The sequence below is a fragment of the Gallinula chloropus genome, assembly GCF_964237585.1.
Source record: "Gallinula chloropus genome assembly, chromosome: 3".
In the NCBI taxonomy this organism is placed as follows: Eukaryota; Metazoa; Chordata; class Aves; order Gruiformes; family Rallidae; genus Gallinula; species Gallinula chloropus.
Genome location: NC_140087.1, coordinates 15,208,659 through 15,226,615, shown reverse-complemented (window position 1 = coordinate 15,226,615; position 17,957 = coordinate 15,208,659). Strand labels below are relative to the sequence as shown.

The following is a 17,957-nucleotide window of genomic DNA, read 5'->3' as shown; positions in this document are numbered from 1 at the left end:
GATGACATACAAGAAAATGTCAGAAAGTCAAGTAGTTAATTCATGTTGTTTCACTACGGTGGTTGATAAAGAGTAGCACAGGACACTAATACGGAGAGCTGGTTTTATCCCAATTAGAACAGCAATTAAGACCTCCACGAAAAGCTGACAAGCCCAGCAGACTTCCCCAGGGCATCAGACTGAAAGGCTCATGCTGTGTGCTCCAACACCCTGGCCTGCCGTACGCAGCAAGGAAACAAGTTTTATCTTGAAACACAACCTTCCATCTTATTTAACGTGTATACAAGAGAAGAAAAAAGGTTTCATCTTCTGCAAGACTAATTTTTGGCCTACCTTTGCAAGGAAACAAGTTCTACCAAGTGGCTCTGTGTGTTTACCAGCAAGCCCACCAGTAAAGCACCCGTGCAAACTCTTCTTTGGCGAGGAAACCTGCAGCAGACATGAGGCACTGGAAACCACACAGCACTGACAGCCACCAGAAATGTGGTCCTATGACTTTTGTGGATTTTTTTTTTGTGCTGTTTCCCCCATTCCCACCTTCCATAAAGTGATTTGTAGGAAAGGGATTTTGTGTCTAATTAATGAGTCTTAATCTTTCAGGTGCCATCTCTGACTGCATTTCTTGCAGAACTTACAGTTCCTTATGTCTCCATAAAAATAAAAATATAAGGGAAAAGTTCTATCTGTTACAGACTGGCTCACTCTAGAAAAAGATCTCATTAAGTTTAATGAGCTGATTCAAAGGTTACCATGAATAGATCAAGCCTCATACCACCTAAAAGACACAACAAGCTTTCTCTCAGTACAAAACTGAAGAAGGCGACAGGAAAGAGGAAAAGTAACTGACAGGAAGAGTGATCAGCTCTTAGCACCAAGATAAAACTTAGCATCCCCTGACTCTCACTGTGGCTTTCATCATTTCTGAAGTTCTACCCTCAAAAACCAGTGCTCAAAACAACATTCAATTTTGTTTCTTATGAAGGGAGACGGCATGGCTCTGTTTTCAGAAAAAGACAAAGTTCCCTGTCATCCTTGGGGTTTCAACAGTCCTTGGACAACAACAGAGCTGTATACATCTGATTATTTAAAAAAAAAAAAGGCCACAAGGAGAAAACTGTACCAAAAATAACTGGATTATTTTCTCTTTATGAATAGGGAGCAGGTAAGCGCCATAGTTATGAATAGTGAGACACAAGCTTTGTATTGTCTGAATATAAAATTCTTAGTAATTTTCATAAAATTACAAAGAGAAGAATATGAGCTTGAAAAGCCAGTCTCATGCCAAGTTGGAAGCTTTGATGACAAGAGAAAGATAAAACACCACAGGGGTGATCCACATATGTCTGTACTTTCCCATAATGGGTACTGCTTTTAAGAACTAGGTAATGGGGAATAAGCTTTGTGATATGTTAATTTGTTAGGGCTACGGAGTCTTTTCACTGAGCAAATGGAAAAGTCACTTTGACGCTTAAAACCAAACACGTTTTATGAGGCAACTTGTTTTGACATTAAAGTATCTGTGATGCAAGGGTACACACACAAGCTGAACTAAACACTAAGGCTATGATTTCATAATACATTAATAGAAATGCAGATTACGTTACATTAACATGTAACACGCATCACATCCAGTTTTCATGTGGTGTTGCATATACAAAGCAATTTTATTTACATTAGCTGGTTTAAAATCCAAATGGATGTTAAAACAGTAGCTTTTCGACCTGCTCGCTCAACAGAGCCTCATAAAAGTGACCCCACTTCTTCAGTGATTTTAACCAAAGCGTAATTTCTAAAGACAGATGGATTTTATTTTCTACTATGCAAACAACTTCCTATAGTAAACCCATGTGAGAGTTATTTGAAGACAAACCTAACAAATTAACTTTTACTAAACAGTTACATGAAAGAAATACAATGGCAACAGAAACTCAGTCTGTCCTCAGCAAACTCCCCTGCACCATTTAGGACACTTTAGCCAAAGACAAATAGAGCCATTTTGAATTCAGAGGTTTTCAAATGAAATTTTGGAGTGACTTCAGCAAAGACATAAGCAAATAATGACATAATAGAAACTAGGAGGAATGTGAACTATATAAAAGTTACTCCCAGCTATGAGCCCTTCCTGTTCTTTACTACATCCCAGACACTTGAGAAAACTGCTAGATATTGCTCTTCCATATTTTACAACAAATCTCTAGATTATGATGCTTAAGTGTGGGATTCATAACCATTTGTAAACATTCAATGATCATAGACAGGTTTCCTGATGTTGTGGGTTTGTGTGGCTAAGATTTTTGTAGCAGCATGGGAGGAAATACAGGGGTGGCTTCCGTGAGAAGCTGCCAGAAGCTTCCCCCATGTCCGACAGAGCCCATGCCAGCCAGCTCCATCACAGACCAGCTGAGCCCATCAGGAACTGTGGCAGCACCTCTGTGATAACATACTTAAGAAGGGGAAAGAAACAAACAAACAAACAAAAAGCAGCAGTTTTGCAGCCAGAGAGAAGTGTGAGAAGATGTGAGAAACACTGCAGACACCAAGGTCAGTGAAGGAGGGAGCTCCAGGCACCAGAGCAGATGACCATGGAGAGGCAGGCTGTCCTCCCGCAGTCCATGGAGGTTTGTGGGGCATAGATTACAGCTGCAGCCTGTGGAGGACCCCACACCAGAGTAAGTGGAGACACCTGAAAGAGGCTCTGACCCCATGGGAAGCCTGTACTGCAAAAAGCTCCTGGCAGGACCTGTGACCACATAGAGAGAGAAGCCCACACCAGAACAGATTTGCTGTCAGGACTTGTGACTTCAGAGAACCCACACTGGAATAGTCTAGTCCTGAAGGTCTGCACCCTATAGAAGGGACCCACATTGTGGCAGTTTGTAAAGAACTGTAGCCTGTGGGAAGGACTCACATTTAGAGGGGTTGATGTAGGACAACCTCCATTGGGAGGGACACCATGCTGGAGCAGGGCAAGAATGCAAGGAGTCCTCCTCCCCCTGAGGACAAAGGAGTGGCAGAGACAACTCATGATGAACTGACCACAATCTCCATCCCCTGTCTCCCTGTGCTGCATGAGATGAGTATTTTTTTTTTATTTGAGTCTGTTTTGCCCATGATGACAATTAGTGAACAATTTCTCCCAGTCCTCATCTCAACCCAAAAGCATTTTGTTATCTTTTCCTCTCCCCTGTCCTGCAGAGAAGGGGAACAACAGAGCAGCTTTGGTGAGCACCTTGACTCCAGCCAGGATCAACTCACCAGACCCAAACTTCTAGGTAACTTTATGATCACTACTAGCTTAGTAACAATGACTGGTAGGGCTGGTTCAAGAGTTTTCCACAAGCAACAGAGGAACATGGCTGGAAGTCAGGTAAGTACTTCTATTTCCTTCTGTCACCAAAAAGAAGCCAGTTATAACTTTTGAAGTGGTTTATACATTTATTGGATAACACTAATTATCACTTCAGACTTCATTCCATATTGTAAGAAAATATACAAAATGAACTGTAGTTCAGAAATAATGAAAAACCAGTACCAACAGTAGAAACTATGTAGCAGGTAAAGGGACCTGTACAACTGATGACAATTCCCTTTAAGAAGCACTGGTAGTGTGGCTATGCCCTATATAAAAACAGATATTGAATATTTATTAAAATAATAATATCCTAACCTTAATTCTTATAAAATCCTTTCAGGCAACTGAAATTCCATGTCCAAAAGGAGCAATTAGGTAGCTCACAGCATCCCAAAGAATGCCTCACAGGGAGCAGACAACTGCTCTGTGCGCAACGCTTCCGAGAGTTGATACTCATGCACATCTCTTAACAGTGAAAATTGCTCTGTTACTTCACAAACAATGCTAGCACCAGAAACAAACTTACCCAGAATCTGAAAGTTAACCAAAACTGAGACATTTTTCCTCACTGAGAAGAACAGCCAGTATTTACAAAATGTCTGTTTTATGCTGCCAGTCTATTGCTCTGCCCTCCCTCTCTCCGAGTGCCTTTTCCCGCAAGCCACAGTCCGTTGATGCATTACTCCCACACAAAACATGTTACTTCTTCACATCAAGCCAGACTGGCAATTTTTTTTTTTTTTGTATGTCATTTCCTCACTTTTCCATGCTTTATTTCACGTGCTACCTTCTACCCTCCTGGGAACCTTTCTCCCGTTATTTTTTTAGCGCTGCCTATGTACAGTAATGATGAAATCATCTTCTGAAACTGCTTTCCCTATCAACAGGCAGTCTTTATTAACACAGTCTCCACCTAAGATCAACTACGAAATAAAGTTATAACACTATATCCCACTCTAAAGACCTTTATTGTAAGAAGATACTGCCAGATATTTTTAAGATCCAGATGTTGATGTTTTTGAAATATTTAATTAAAACAATATTGTCTGGTTCTGGCTTTTTTTGATTTTGTTTAAATACCTACATACCTGAATACATACTCTTATGTCCTGAGCATTCTTTATTTGTAAAGAATGCCAATTTACCTAACATATCAGGATATTTAACATTTGATTACTTTGATTAAGGATAGTCAGTAGACTCCTTATTCCAAAATTCTACTTGCTAATTGCTTCACTCAACTTCCACAGTTTCGTTTTCTGTAGTTATTATTACATCTGCTCATACCAACATTAACAGTGTAAAACTTATTGGATTAGACTAAAGTCAGTAAAGAATATATAACCACTGAGTGCATAATCAGATTCCCACAGAGGAACTGGGTAAGTTTCATTAAAATGCAGTGGCACCATAACATGGAAGCTGATCTAAGTGGCAAAATTTTCCCAGCCACATAGAAATACATGTTAATGCAATCCTACTCTGTAACAGTCTTATTTTGCTGGCTGTGCAGGTAAAATATCAGCTGTATGTATGCATAGTTTACAAGTCACATAAATTAAGAATATATACAAAGACAAGAAGAAAAAACAAAACCCTTTTGGAATTATAGACAAATCTCTAATTTTAATAATTCTAGTATTTATCCTAGAGGTTCTGTCTTCGCACTTACTCACGTGAAAATATATTCTCACCTCCTCTTTCTTTCACTTTGGACAACCACATCAGCCTGATGTGATTTCAATACTGACTTCAGTTTCTGGCCAATTTAATTTTCTCATTCACAACAAACTGTACTATTTACTTATGCCTCAGTAAATTATGTAATTTATATTTCTGAAAGTGTTTCCCACTACATTTTTCTAAATATTATATACTAAAATTATTTCCATTGGCCTCAGGTTCTGTCAAATCACACTTTGGATACCCAAGCTGTTTTTCTCTACTTAATAATGGCTTGATGTAAACCATGCAGGGAAAACAGCAGCCTCACAACAGGGGTCTTAGAGCACCTTTGGTCCTGCTTTAGATGAAGATAGAAAAGCTGCATCTGGGAGTCCTAAGCCTGAAGTGAAGAGCAGTAGCTTATACAGAAAAGCCAAGCTTTGGCTTTGACAGGGAACAGACAACCTTCTGGGAATGCTGGAGCACACACAATTAAACTGATTTGCCAAGCCAGTGACAAGTACAACCGTGGAACATTCTCATTTGATATTTAGAGGATCTAAGCATTTGAAGTCCAGAATGCATCATTCTACAAAGCAGTAAAAAGCTGACACTTCACAGTGTACTTCACTTAAGAAAAGTACACATCTACTTTCTCACCTGCACACTGCACTCTTCTGATGGAGAAGGTCAGCTGGTAGCTAGGGGAATGGGTACACAGCTTATGCAAACAAGCTCCACTTGCCCTCTAAGCCAAGCAAAAGAATTAGCCAAATATTGTGTGAGAGCAGACCATGCACAGCTCATGCAGCCTGCTTCTCCAACGCATCTATCTTGAAGCCTGTTCTTCTGACATACTGTGCAATCTCAAAACTAGCACCTGACAGTCACCTAAGTCTGCAAAACATGAAATGTCAAAGCACTTTTCACAGTCAGTATTATAATGTGAAACCAGGAAGCGTTCAGAGCTCTTAATATAAATGACATTCAGACTGCTCAGGGAATCACTCTCAGTGCAGAGCTGAGAATTACTAAACCAAGTTCAGGTTTAGAAGTTAGTTTCTCAGGTGTGGTGGATCAGCCCCAAGCAGAGGGTTGACATTGTTTAAGCAGTGATTAAGCATTGAAATTTACAGTCTTCCAAATACGGACATCTTCCTATCTGCATTCTTCCAGCAGCATTGCACAAAGCCACTGTGGCAGTTCAGCTCCAAGCAGTGGCTGAGCACCACATGCTCACTCTCAGAGAAACAGGCAGAGACCCTGTGGGTTGGGATAAGGACAGTTTACTGACAAAAGCACCATGAAAGGGGAAAAATAGCAGCCTGTGGCAAATAACTCACTCCTGAGTACCTTACCTTAGGAGACAAAAACACTGAGCACTGCAGGATAGGAGGACCTACTGGATGCCCAGGCCACACTCAGACTGCCCTGGAGGCACCTAGGAGACACCTCTCCTCAGCCAGCCCCTTTTATGGGGAAGTGATATAAGGTGGTGTGGAAAACAGCCTGGGCTAACTCAGCTCACCTGTGCTGGCTGCTTGGGGAGGTTAACTCTGGGCTGGCCAGAACCAGGACATCAGGTCATCAACTTTTTGGGTACTATTAGCTGGAACATACCGGTTTTATTTGCAAATGTAACTGACTACTCTTGAGAGCAACAAGCACAAAGAAAACAGTGCCTGCGGTGTGCTCTTTGTCAGCAGCACATACTAGGTCACTAGTTGGAGACAGAAGCTACACACTTACTTAGTCTTATTCTGAAGTAATGTGATTTTGTACAGTTGTGTCACATCTGAACTTCATTTACAACACTACAGCTTTCCACATGAGGACACTAACTTGTGAAGACGAGTGTTAATAAAAGCATTAAAAGTTGACAAGGCAAGGCAGCACTGAAAAGCTGTAGCATAGTCAAGTAAGAAGTTATTAGCACAGTTTTTTGACCCTTATTCTTTATACTGGTTTAAAAGTAAGATAACTTAGCACCGGAAAAGTGATCATAAAACCAGCTGTGAATGAAGCTAGAAAGCAGGTAACAAGGGGTCATTTTAACCACCCAGGCAACAAAACTCCAGACCACTTGAGGGGAGTTTACATTGTATCCATGACAGATAAGGTCCCTCGCAGATTCTGTGAAACTTTACATAGATTTTGCATTCCTTTACTCTTCTGTACTTCTTGCAGAAAGCCTGGTGGCAAATACAGAGGAACCTCCAGACAGTTCACTGAATTGACAAATCAGTTAAGTTCCCCTTGTTCTTGATCTCAAGAGCATTTAGAGGTTCAACCAAGAAAGCATATTGGCAGACATTTGTGGTGGGATTAGGATAGGGCAACAGAAACAATGTAGACAAACTCAAGTGGAAAAAACCCAACATATTATATTGCCACCAGTGACAAAGTCAGCCAAAGAAAAGTTAGAGGAAGAAGCCTGAGACACAACACAGCTCCAAGTAGCTGAGCCCGGAGAAAACTATCTAGAAGCCTGTTTCCACATCAGGCATTCAGAGACACTCTGATGACATGTATATAACAGGATGGATCTATTAAGGAACACATACAGGAAGAGATGCTGCTCAACTCTTCACCTCTCCTCCCCTACCCCTATCATATAAAACCTGTATTCCATTACTTCTACTTTACTGATTTCAGGACCAGTTTTATTTGAAAGGTATTGAAACAAATGGGGGTTGGAATTGATCTCTTGAGGTCCCTTCCAACCCCTATAATTCTGTGAATGTGTTTGGGTTTTGACCCTTGAAGGAAAAAAACAGCACCTTCAAGCTCCATGTTACCAGCCTTTGGTCTCTTAAAAGTAGTTTTGACCATGTAAATATTCTCAGGTGCTTATGACAAGGAAAAAAGCATATCTTACTTTTTCAGTAGGAATGATGAATAATGCATTATTCCTAGAAATTAAGTAAAAAGGAATTTTTGTTTCCAACTACAACCATTTGCAATGAAGCTGATTGTATTTAATTGATGGAATCCCTGGATGTTGTAGTTCAAGTACAGTAATACTTCACCTTTCAATGCAGAGCTGGAGATAGTCACGACTATAAAGCTGAAAAGAGAAGCTTAAGCAATAAACTTCCTGTGTCTTTTTATAGGCAAATAAATGCATCATGCAGAGATAAACACATGTACTACTCACATAACGTGAGAACTACTACTTGCAATGTAATTTTCTTGAAACAGTTCCACTGTTTCACATCGTCGCCTTGTGGTGTTCTAGTCATTTATACAGCATTTAACATGATTTTGTCTAGGAAACACCATCTAATCTAATATGCTGAATGACATTAATGTCCCATAATTTTATTTGGACAAAGTTCTTTCCTTGCCCTGAGATGAATAAATTGCACGATTTTTCGTAATCTATGGAGAATAAACTAGATCTTAACACAATCCTGATTGCATTTCCTTTTTTTCCCTCTAGTTATTTTATCTCTTTAGGAAATTTCTTCCTGGTTTATTATGTTAAAGGGATAACGTACCTCTGCATTAGTGTAAAAATAAAGATCAGTACCTCCAAACTAAATTCAGAAAAATTTTGCACATAACCTATGGCAAGAGTTCACAGGAAAAAGAACACCACAGTGAAGGACTAAACTCCTTCAACCTTCTCCTAGTTACACTGGGAAGGCAGTTGCTAAAATGCTCTCAAGATGCCTCAGGTATTCATTCTAGGAGACAAGTCATATACTAGAAAGCAGTCTCATTCTCATCACACAGCAGAAACTGCATACTCAAACTGAGGAATGCACACTATTTTACACCAAGTATTTTTTGCAAACTAAGTAATGCACAGCATATGAAGTTTTAATAAAAATAGTTAAAAAGTAATGGTTATTCCACAAAACTCTATAGTTTGTCACCAGCTTTTTGTTTCTTTTTTAAAATACTGGTCTTGTATGATTTCATACTCATCAACAAAATCTGACATACAGTGAAAAGCCTGCTCCAGCAGCTGTCATTTCACTTTACTAGACTTTGTCCCCAATGAAAAGCATGTGTCCTAAACACTGTGAAAAATAATTCTAACTCCCATAATCATTCCAAGCAGAAGAATCAATTTTCCTCTAATTAAGAGTCACCAGTGATGTGCCAGATAAACCATCCCAAAGAAAGTGTGATATGTTCTTAAATAGTGAAAGCAAACTGTTTCTTCTACCTTGCTAACTACTTTAAGCACAAGCTATACAGAATTGAAAGCTTGTTTCAATTCTTCACAGAGTTCATTAAGCAAATAAAAACCTAAACAGAATACATGTGTGTGCCTATACATACACTGACAAAAAAAACCCAGGATATCACCCCTGAAATGATCAAAAAAACACTCATATGCTCAATGTGATCTGAAATCTCAACACATCTTGCCCAACAACAAAATGAAATTGTCTTAGAAAATTCCACTGGACAATATGTTCACCACCAGCACGTTCTTTCCTATTTGAAAATAAATTGGTAGTGGTTTCTTCCTAAACAGTTTTAAAATATAAAAACATATTTTACAATCTGGGTTTTATTTACAATGAATTACCTTCTCAAATCAAGAGCTTTTTTTCCCCCCCTTGGTTTACAAAGCAAAGGAACTTCAACATGTATGCATCTCCTCAATTACTGTAAGACTTCAGAATGCATAATCAATCACATACTACTTTTACCATCTCATATGGCAGATCTATGACCTAGTTCTAGAATTGGTTTATCTTCAGGTTTCATTTGCTCTTAATGCCACCAGCCAATAAGTAAATAAATCCTTAAGAGATGGCAAAATCTAAAGAGCAAAAGACATTTCCAAGTCATGGACAAGAGCACAATGCAAATGGCAGCTAGCTTATTAACAAAAGGTGATCAGGTTCAAATACGGCCCCCTCACTGTGCAATGAACAAGGAATTAACAGGACTTTCGCAAGGCAACATGAAGGCCGAAATAATGAGCATGGGCAGAATTTTTTTATTTTTTTTTTCTTACTAAGAGTTCTTAAGAATCCAAAATAAGATATAGGTTTCAGACACTCAAAGGAAAGAATCCTTTTTCTCTCTAGTAACACAAAGAAAATGATTTACTTTTGTAAAATAATCTTTAGAAAGGTTTGTGTACATCAGAGTAAATTTTTTGATATTGTCAAATTAAAACTCCTGTAAAGACATCCAAATAGAAAGTTTGCCAGAAAGACTTTGTTCTAAAAACCAAAGAAGCATTTATCAGTGATCTACATAAAACCTGATAGCTTGCACCTTCTGCCGATTGATTTATCAATCCATTATGATGATAAAGTTGCAGAATAAAAATAAAGTTATTTCTTCTTGCTTCAAGTGAAAGGCTTCAAGCAGTTCCTTTAACATTTTACAAATTAAAATCATTAAATAGGTATTACACAGAAGTACAGAATTATTTCTGAATACTCTGTTGACTATATTTTAAAATCTTGCTGATCACAGAATCACAGAATCACAGAATCTTAGGGGTTGGAAGGGACCTCAAGAGATCATCGGGTCCAACCCCCCTGCCAAAGCAGGCTCCCTATCTCATATTACACAGATAGGCATCCAGACGAGACTTGAATATCTCCAGAGAAGGAGACTCAACCACCTCCCTGGGCAGCCTATTCCACTGCTCCGTCACCCTCACTGTGAAAAAGTTCTTCCGCATGTTGGTGCGGAACTTCCTATGCTCCAGCTTACAGCCATTGCCCCTAGTCCTGTCCCCACAGACCACTGAAAAGGGGCTGGCCAAATCCCCCTGCGTCCCAAGTCTAAGATATTTATAAACACTAATTAGGTCTCCCCTAAGCCTTCTTTTCTCCAGGCTGAACAGACCCAGCTTACTCAGCCTTTCCTCATATGGGAGATGTTCCAGGCCCTTAATCATCTTCGTGGCCCTTCTCTGGACTCTCTCCAGGAGATCCCTGTCTTTTTTATACCATGGAGCTCAGAACTGGACACAGTACTCCAGGTGGGGCCTGACCAACGCAGAGTAGAGGGGGAGGATCACTTCCTTCGACCTGCTGGACATACTCTTCCTGATGCATCCCAGGATCCCATTGGCTCTCTTCGCCACCAGTGCGCACTGCTGGCTCATAGCCAACCTGTCATCAACCAGGACCCCCAGGTTTTTCTGTAGAAAGAACCCTTGAAGCATTCCTCTCCATTTAATAAACTCTCCATTCCTCTCCATTCCTCTCCATTTAATAAACTTCATGTCTCCATGGCAAATTAAGATACTCCATTTTTTAAACTGTTTAATTTGATATACAAGTTTCTTCTTTGCAAATATCTGATCAATCTTCTATTCTCATGTGTCTACCCTCAATACAACCCAAAACGTTACACTGTTTGCAGACATGCACAGTAGTTATTTTTTCAAATATATTTTAACCCAGCAGAAATCAGATCAGCTTCCATTGTATGCATATTTAGGTTCTCAAATTCGAATTAGTTTGTAAACAAAAATTCATATTAAAAAAGTGCTTCTAAAAACAGCCAAAACGTGGTCTACTGACTACTGAACAAAACTAGAATATGATTCCAGCAACCGTATCATTATACCATAGACTTCACTACATAGTTATTGAAATCTAAAATGAAACATTCAGGTCCTCTTTTCTGCCACATAATGCTGTCGGTAATAAGAATAAAGCCTAAAACTGTAATGGCAAAATTCCAGAAAACTTTTCATTATACTGTCTTTCACAAGAGTGTTTATTCATTCCTACATTCAGTTGTATTTCTGCACCAAGTTTTCAATATCTAAAGTCTTTCTGAAGAGTTAATGTGAGACTTGAAGTACTGGTTGTTTTCAGGGGAGGGAAGTAGGGAAAAGTGAACTAAACACAACAAAACTGCACAGGAGAAGCAATTAGCAAACTGGAAGAACTCTTTCCCAATCCTGCATACATCTTGAAAACCTCTTCATCACACTTTAATTATCCTCTTCTCCTTCCTACCACTATACTTATCCTTCAACTCCAACCTCTCTGCAACTGTTCTCTCTCATACCAGCTTTCTGTGCCTTTCTTGAGATAAACCCTCTCCCTTTCCTTATAAAAATAAAGAGGTGATAAAATTAGTACCACCTGCACATTCCTCCAATTTTCCCTCCAGAAACAGGAAGGTTCTGAAAACAGAGACAGAACCACCCAAGAAAGTTAACTTTGGTTTGCTTTCACAAGTTCTCACACTGTTACATGGTACCTTAAAGTGGCTGTTGATTAAAAAAAATATGGAGAAGCTGAGCAAAAAGCCAAAAAAGGTAACAGCCTTAGGGAAAGGAGACTATACACATAAAACTCACACTGTATCCATCTTCCGTCCGGTAAATTAAGACACTGCCATGTAATTTCTCAAGGCAAAAAAAGCATGAACACTTGGATAAAGCCTGTTGGGGATAATCTAGTATGAAATAAATTTCTATTTGTGCAGCATTCAGATACATGCAGTATGGTTAATAGGCTACTTACTGTACCTCATTTTGAAGTTCATCACCACTTTTGGTAGAAGCGAGCATCTCGTACAAAGTACAGCAGAGGTCTTCCGTTGTTGGCCCTCCAGGGGTACCCCCTTGAGATTCATTCAGATACTTTCCAACTTCACACCACAAAAAAGAATCGTCTACTTTTTCCAAAGATTTGAGATTAGATTTCTCATCACAGTAATTCTGTAAGTGATTCAGCTGGTTATTCAGAAATTTGTTATAATCTAAGCTTATAACTTTCTGTCCATCAGTCTCACCATTCACAGGCAGCTCCTCAGAGTGATCCAAATCATGCATGTCAAATGAAAACACTATATTTTTACCAAAGAACACTCTGTTATCACCATTTTGCTCTTCAGCCATCTGTACAAGAGCTGTAAGCTGTTCTTCGGTGAAGTGAGAAGCAATCCGACATGTGGCATTACAAGCTGCAGTAGCAGACGATGATGGAAATGGCCCAAACATCTGCTTGATAGCCTTTGTCTCATCATGGCCAACACATTCTTTCCTGTGAAATGTCTTAAAGAGAAAAGCAGCTCCACTTTCAATTGCTTCTTGTCCATTTTCAGCTCCAACTGTTAATAAAACCAAAAAACAAATGTAACTTTATACACTTCAATCTAATTCTCTTTTATTACCTCTAACATAACTGTATTCAACTTCCTGATGCAAGTCTCAGCAAGAGAGAGAGATGAAACTAAGGCCATAACAACAAGTAGCAATTGTTGTGAGGTACTGAATGATAAAAGGCACATGATAAAGCATGTGTCTTCATTATCTTTCCACTTCCTAGAAATTCATATTAAGGATTACCAATGCTTTATTTTTCCAAGATGAAAAAATTGCCTGTGGTCTTAAGCTCACAATAGTATATTTATGAGCTGCTTAAAGGTAACAAATTTTCACTTTGTATCAATGTTTATTCACTGCCTAATCTGAATATTCATAACAAACTAAGTGTAGAGAACTCAGTTGGGAATTACTACATCCTTTCATGTAGTATTCTATTCCCAATAGTATTACTACAGAATATGTGTTTGTTAGAAAAATTGCCCAAAGAAATTAAAGCAAAGAAACATGTTACTTCAGATTTATATCTAAACAATATCACATTATGCAAATAAAAATATCTCGTTAAGAGAAAAACACGAATTTACCTCTTACACAAGTATCTGCAAAGGTACTAAAGGAAACACAAGCAAAACCACTGTATGAACCAAAATGTCACTATTAAGCAAGATTTTTAAAGTCATGAAGCATAAAACTAACAAAACCAGCCAGAATCCTGGGGTTTTCTGTTAGTTTTATGTCAGGGAAACATGCAGACTTTTTTTTTAAAGTTTAGAAATTGTGTTCTAAAAATTTTGGTAGGTTACTCCAACATTGCTCATATAACTAACATTTATTACAAGATCGCATAACTTTTAAAACATCTTAAAAGCTTACTGTAGAGAGTTTCAAGCTACTATTGTCAAGATGTCTTAATTTGGTCAATTCTCATCACTCCAGAAGAAAACAGTATAATTTAAGTGATAACACTGGTGAACGACCCAGCATGACTCATACACAGGAATTATTAAAACAAACTCTTTCTTTTAAAAGGAACGATATTACTAATTTTTAAAAGCCCCAAAAGGTACACTTCCAGCATAGTAAATGTGGCTATTTTCTTTTCAGCAATGAAAACTGTATTGTGCTTGGCCTCTGTATCCTGCTGCTATTCAGTTATGGACCTATGTATTTGCTCTTCTATGTCCCAGTTTTCTGCCAGTTAAATTGACTGAACTAAGTGGGAAGATTCTTAATTACTTTGACATTGTTATTTGTGACCTGATCTAAATTGTTAGATTTAACCCCAGCAAAAGCAAGGGGCTTTTTACACCCACAACATAACAGGAAAGAGCAAAATAAATCCAGTGTAAGCAGTTGGAATAAGGCTGAGTAACTAAACACAACATATAAATGGAGGTCACTAAAAATTCAGTATTTCTCCTGAATTTCCCCATGGTGCACTATGGAAAGCTGAAAAGTTCATGCAGAGGATTGGTGGTGATATTTACAAGATAATTAGATACCTGAAGATACATGGCATAAGGTACACACATAAAGAATATATATGTAAATATATCTCAAAGGATAAAGGTGATTCAGCCTCCCTTCCAGCATTAACTAAATAGGCATTGCAAGAAAAAACCAAACCACCCAACATCCAAAAGCTTAAAGATCTGTGTTTGGCTGCATGAACTTCACTTTCACATTCCTAGCATACAAATACTCATCAGTAATTCAAGTCACTTGCATTAGAACAGAAGTACACATTACTAAACTAGGAGAGCAGCTGTACTGAAGGATATGAGAAAAGGTCCTTTGGTTTTCTGTCCATGCAATCTCCGGTATTACTAAGGTCTTCTATTTTTCAAGAGATACCTCCCCTCCAAATATGAGCCAGCCAAGATGGCAAGAAATGGATTACTTGAAGCTACTCTTTCCTTATTGTTTTTAAGCCAATCAGAATCATAGAACGCATTAAGTTGGAAGGGACCTTTAAAGAACATCTAGTCCACTCCCCCTGCAATAAGCAGGGACACCTTTAACTAGATCAGGCTGCTCAGAGCTTCATCAAGCCTGACCTTGAATGCCTCCAGGGATGGGGCCTCCACCACCTCTCTTGGCAACCTGTTCCAGTATCTCACCACCCTCATAGTGGAGAGCTTCTTCCTAATGTCTAATCTAAAACTACCCTGCTCTACTTTAAGACCACTGCCCCTTGTCCTATCACTACATGCCCTTACAAACAGTCCCTCACCAGCTTTCTTGTAGGCCCCCTTCAGGTACTGGAAAGATATAATTTCCATAAGTGACATTTTCCCTGTAAAGTAAATGAACATTACAGTATCTGTTGCTTAGGCTGAGATTTCATTTCCTTGAAATTAAGATTAAAAAGGCATACAAGCAATTCCCTAGAGGCCACATGCTGAACTTTTGGTCTAGAGAGGTTAAAGTCTACTAGCTGCACAAGCTGTACTACTTGTATTACCAAAAAATAATGTTTCTAAAAAAATAGGACCAAGTCTTTTAAAATAAGAGTTATGTCACTATCATAGAAGGAATGAGCTACAAAGTTTAGACCACATTTAGAAGAGTTCAAATAATAGTTGGCAGTGATTTGAGAGTTTAAGTTTTTCTTCTGATGACTCACTAAAGCAACAGCCATTGCTACCATTAACAGTTTTAACAGACATCTTCTGTGCAACTGTACAGCACAACTGTATTACATCCTGGACACCAGTAACTTGCTTAGCCTTTTTTGAAAGTCTGTGTTTAGGTATTTGTTTCTTTCTCAATTTGGTAGTTATTTCCAAAAGAACTGATGAGAAAGAGAAATCCAAGACAGGTTAACATTTGTACTGCAATAAAAAAACCTTTGGTCTATAAGGCAAAAAAGTGTGATATATTTTTATACATATAAACTAATTCTCTCAGTCTTCTTGTTTAGGCTTCCTTCTATTTCAATCAGAAAAAGAGGAAAATATACCGATTAGATTGAAATGAAAATATGTGACAGGTAAAGCTTGAGCCATGTGCTCAGCTAATAAAGTTAATAGCACAAGCTCAATTAGTTTCAGTCTGTCAATCAAAAACTAAGTTTCCAATCAAAACTAAGTTTCCACTTTCTTTGCTATAATGTTTCAGTTTTAAAAGCTTAATTCCAGAGAATACGTTTTACATTTGTGCCTATGCAGCAGTCCAATTTTTCATGCTACCACTCAAGTGGAATTAAAACAGGTAACACCAAGGTTGTTTTTTTCTCAGGGTACTGCCATTCCAAAAGAAGGTGTTGCTTTTGCTTAGTAAAGGTTGATCACAAACAATACCACACACTACACAATATACTATCAAAAAGCAAGAACATGCACGTAACAGAATCATATTTTAAAATGAAACAGAAGCACAAATTGTGCGTAAATATCTCAGATTAACTGGAGTTTCAGAGATATTTCAGGGCAAACCTGGTGTCAGGGTAGAAGTTGTACCTGCAGGCAGAAAGCAGCCTGGAAAAAAGAAAACCAACAAAACAAAAACAAACCCAACAAAATAGTATATTATGAGATTACCAGAGAATGAAAACGTACCTATTTGTTTTGCAGCTTGCAATATAGTTTTTAAATCACTATTTACAGTTTGGTGATCTTTTTTGTCCAGATTGTCATCAACAAACTTTAATATCTTCTTCCATGTAAGATCAGACTTCAGTAACTGCTCATGTAGTTTCGATCTTTTAGTCTGAAAATGGAAAACATTTGGGTTTCTTCATATTTATTTCAAAATAGTATATGGAGGTTCATTTCAAATGAAATACTAGATTAAAAAAATTCTCTCCAATTGCATTCAGTCAATATGTAGCAATGATCGCAAGTAGTTTCCCTATTGCCTGTTCTGGTCACTTTCTTGGCTGCAAAGGGAGGAGAATACACACATACATGAAGATGCTCTCATTATGTGACTCTTTTCAAAGGAGACTTCTCTGTAACTCTGTAACTCCTGCAGCTTGAAGAGATTTACAGCTCACAGGATTCCAAACTTCTTTCACATTACAGGTTCCCACAACGTATTTATTGCTTTAATGCATTATTTCATAGGAAATAAAAAAGGAAAGAAAAAAGTACCTAAATTCAGTATTAGTAAATTTATTCTAAACTTCCCCAGGAGTCTGAAGTTAACATAATATTCAAAGGGAAATGTTTGGCTCCCCACCTCTGCATAAGCTCAGACCTAAAAACATAGCAGCCTAGCCCAACTTCTATAACTTCCCACAACACGAAATAACAGGGCTGGACTAACAGAGCCAAACAGCCCTATCCACATAGAACTTCATGACTGTAAGGGCCTAACATAAATCACAAAACTACAGCAAATTTGACTTTGAGTGAGGACACGGTAGCAAAACACACAGGAAACTACAAATACTCTGCCCGGTTTTGCTTGCCTAGTCTTACAAAATAGCAATGCAAATTAAAAAAAAGCAAACTTTATTCTATAAACACATTAATACTTTACAATTTTGCTTTGGAAGAGAAAAAAATATCTTTACCGTTAAGTCAGCTAATTCTTCACTGTAATCCTCATGTTTAGTGACATTTGAAAAGGAGCGTAGAGCGCCTGTAAGACGAGGCAAGGCCATCTGTTAGTCATTCAGTGATCCATAGGATGAGAAATTAAATCCCAGTTCAAGCACCTAGATGAGAACAAAAGTAACAACACAGCTTTGTTAATGCCATAAATACGAACTCGCATGACAAACTTGAAAGACCTTTTTGAGCAAGCAGAACTTGGCTGGCACTTCAATTAAACAAGTCTTTTTAAAAAAAAAATAAAACCCAATCTCTCTGAAAAAGTTGATTATCAAGATTGAATAGGAGGGAGGTGAAAGGCACAGAGCATAAATAAGATGTGGTA

At 38.2% G+C, this 17,957-nt stretch overlaps 1 protein-coding gene across 1 annotated transcript in view; it reads right to left on the bottom strand.

The window, feature by feature from the left end:
* The window catches only part of ASCC3 (activating signal cointegrator 1 complex subunit 3), a gene marked incomplete at its 5' end in the record, with an annotated part of 249,988 nt that extends 232,306 nt beyond the window's left edge, over positions 1 to 17,682 (bottom strand). The window contains 3 exons of the mRNA XM_084261793.1: positions 12,492 to 13,075; positions 16,634 to 16,784; positions 17,593 to 17,682. Coding sequence (XP_084117919.1) covers positions 12,492 to 13,075; positions 16,634 to 16,784; positions 17,593 to 17,682 — 825 coding nt within the window. The remainder of the gene's footprint in view (positions 1 to 12,491; positions 13,076 to 16,633; positions 16,785 to 17,592) is intronic.
* Positions 17,683 to 17,957: the final 275 nt, after the last annotated feature.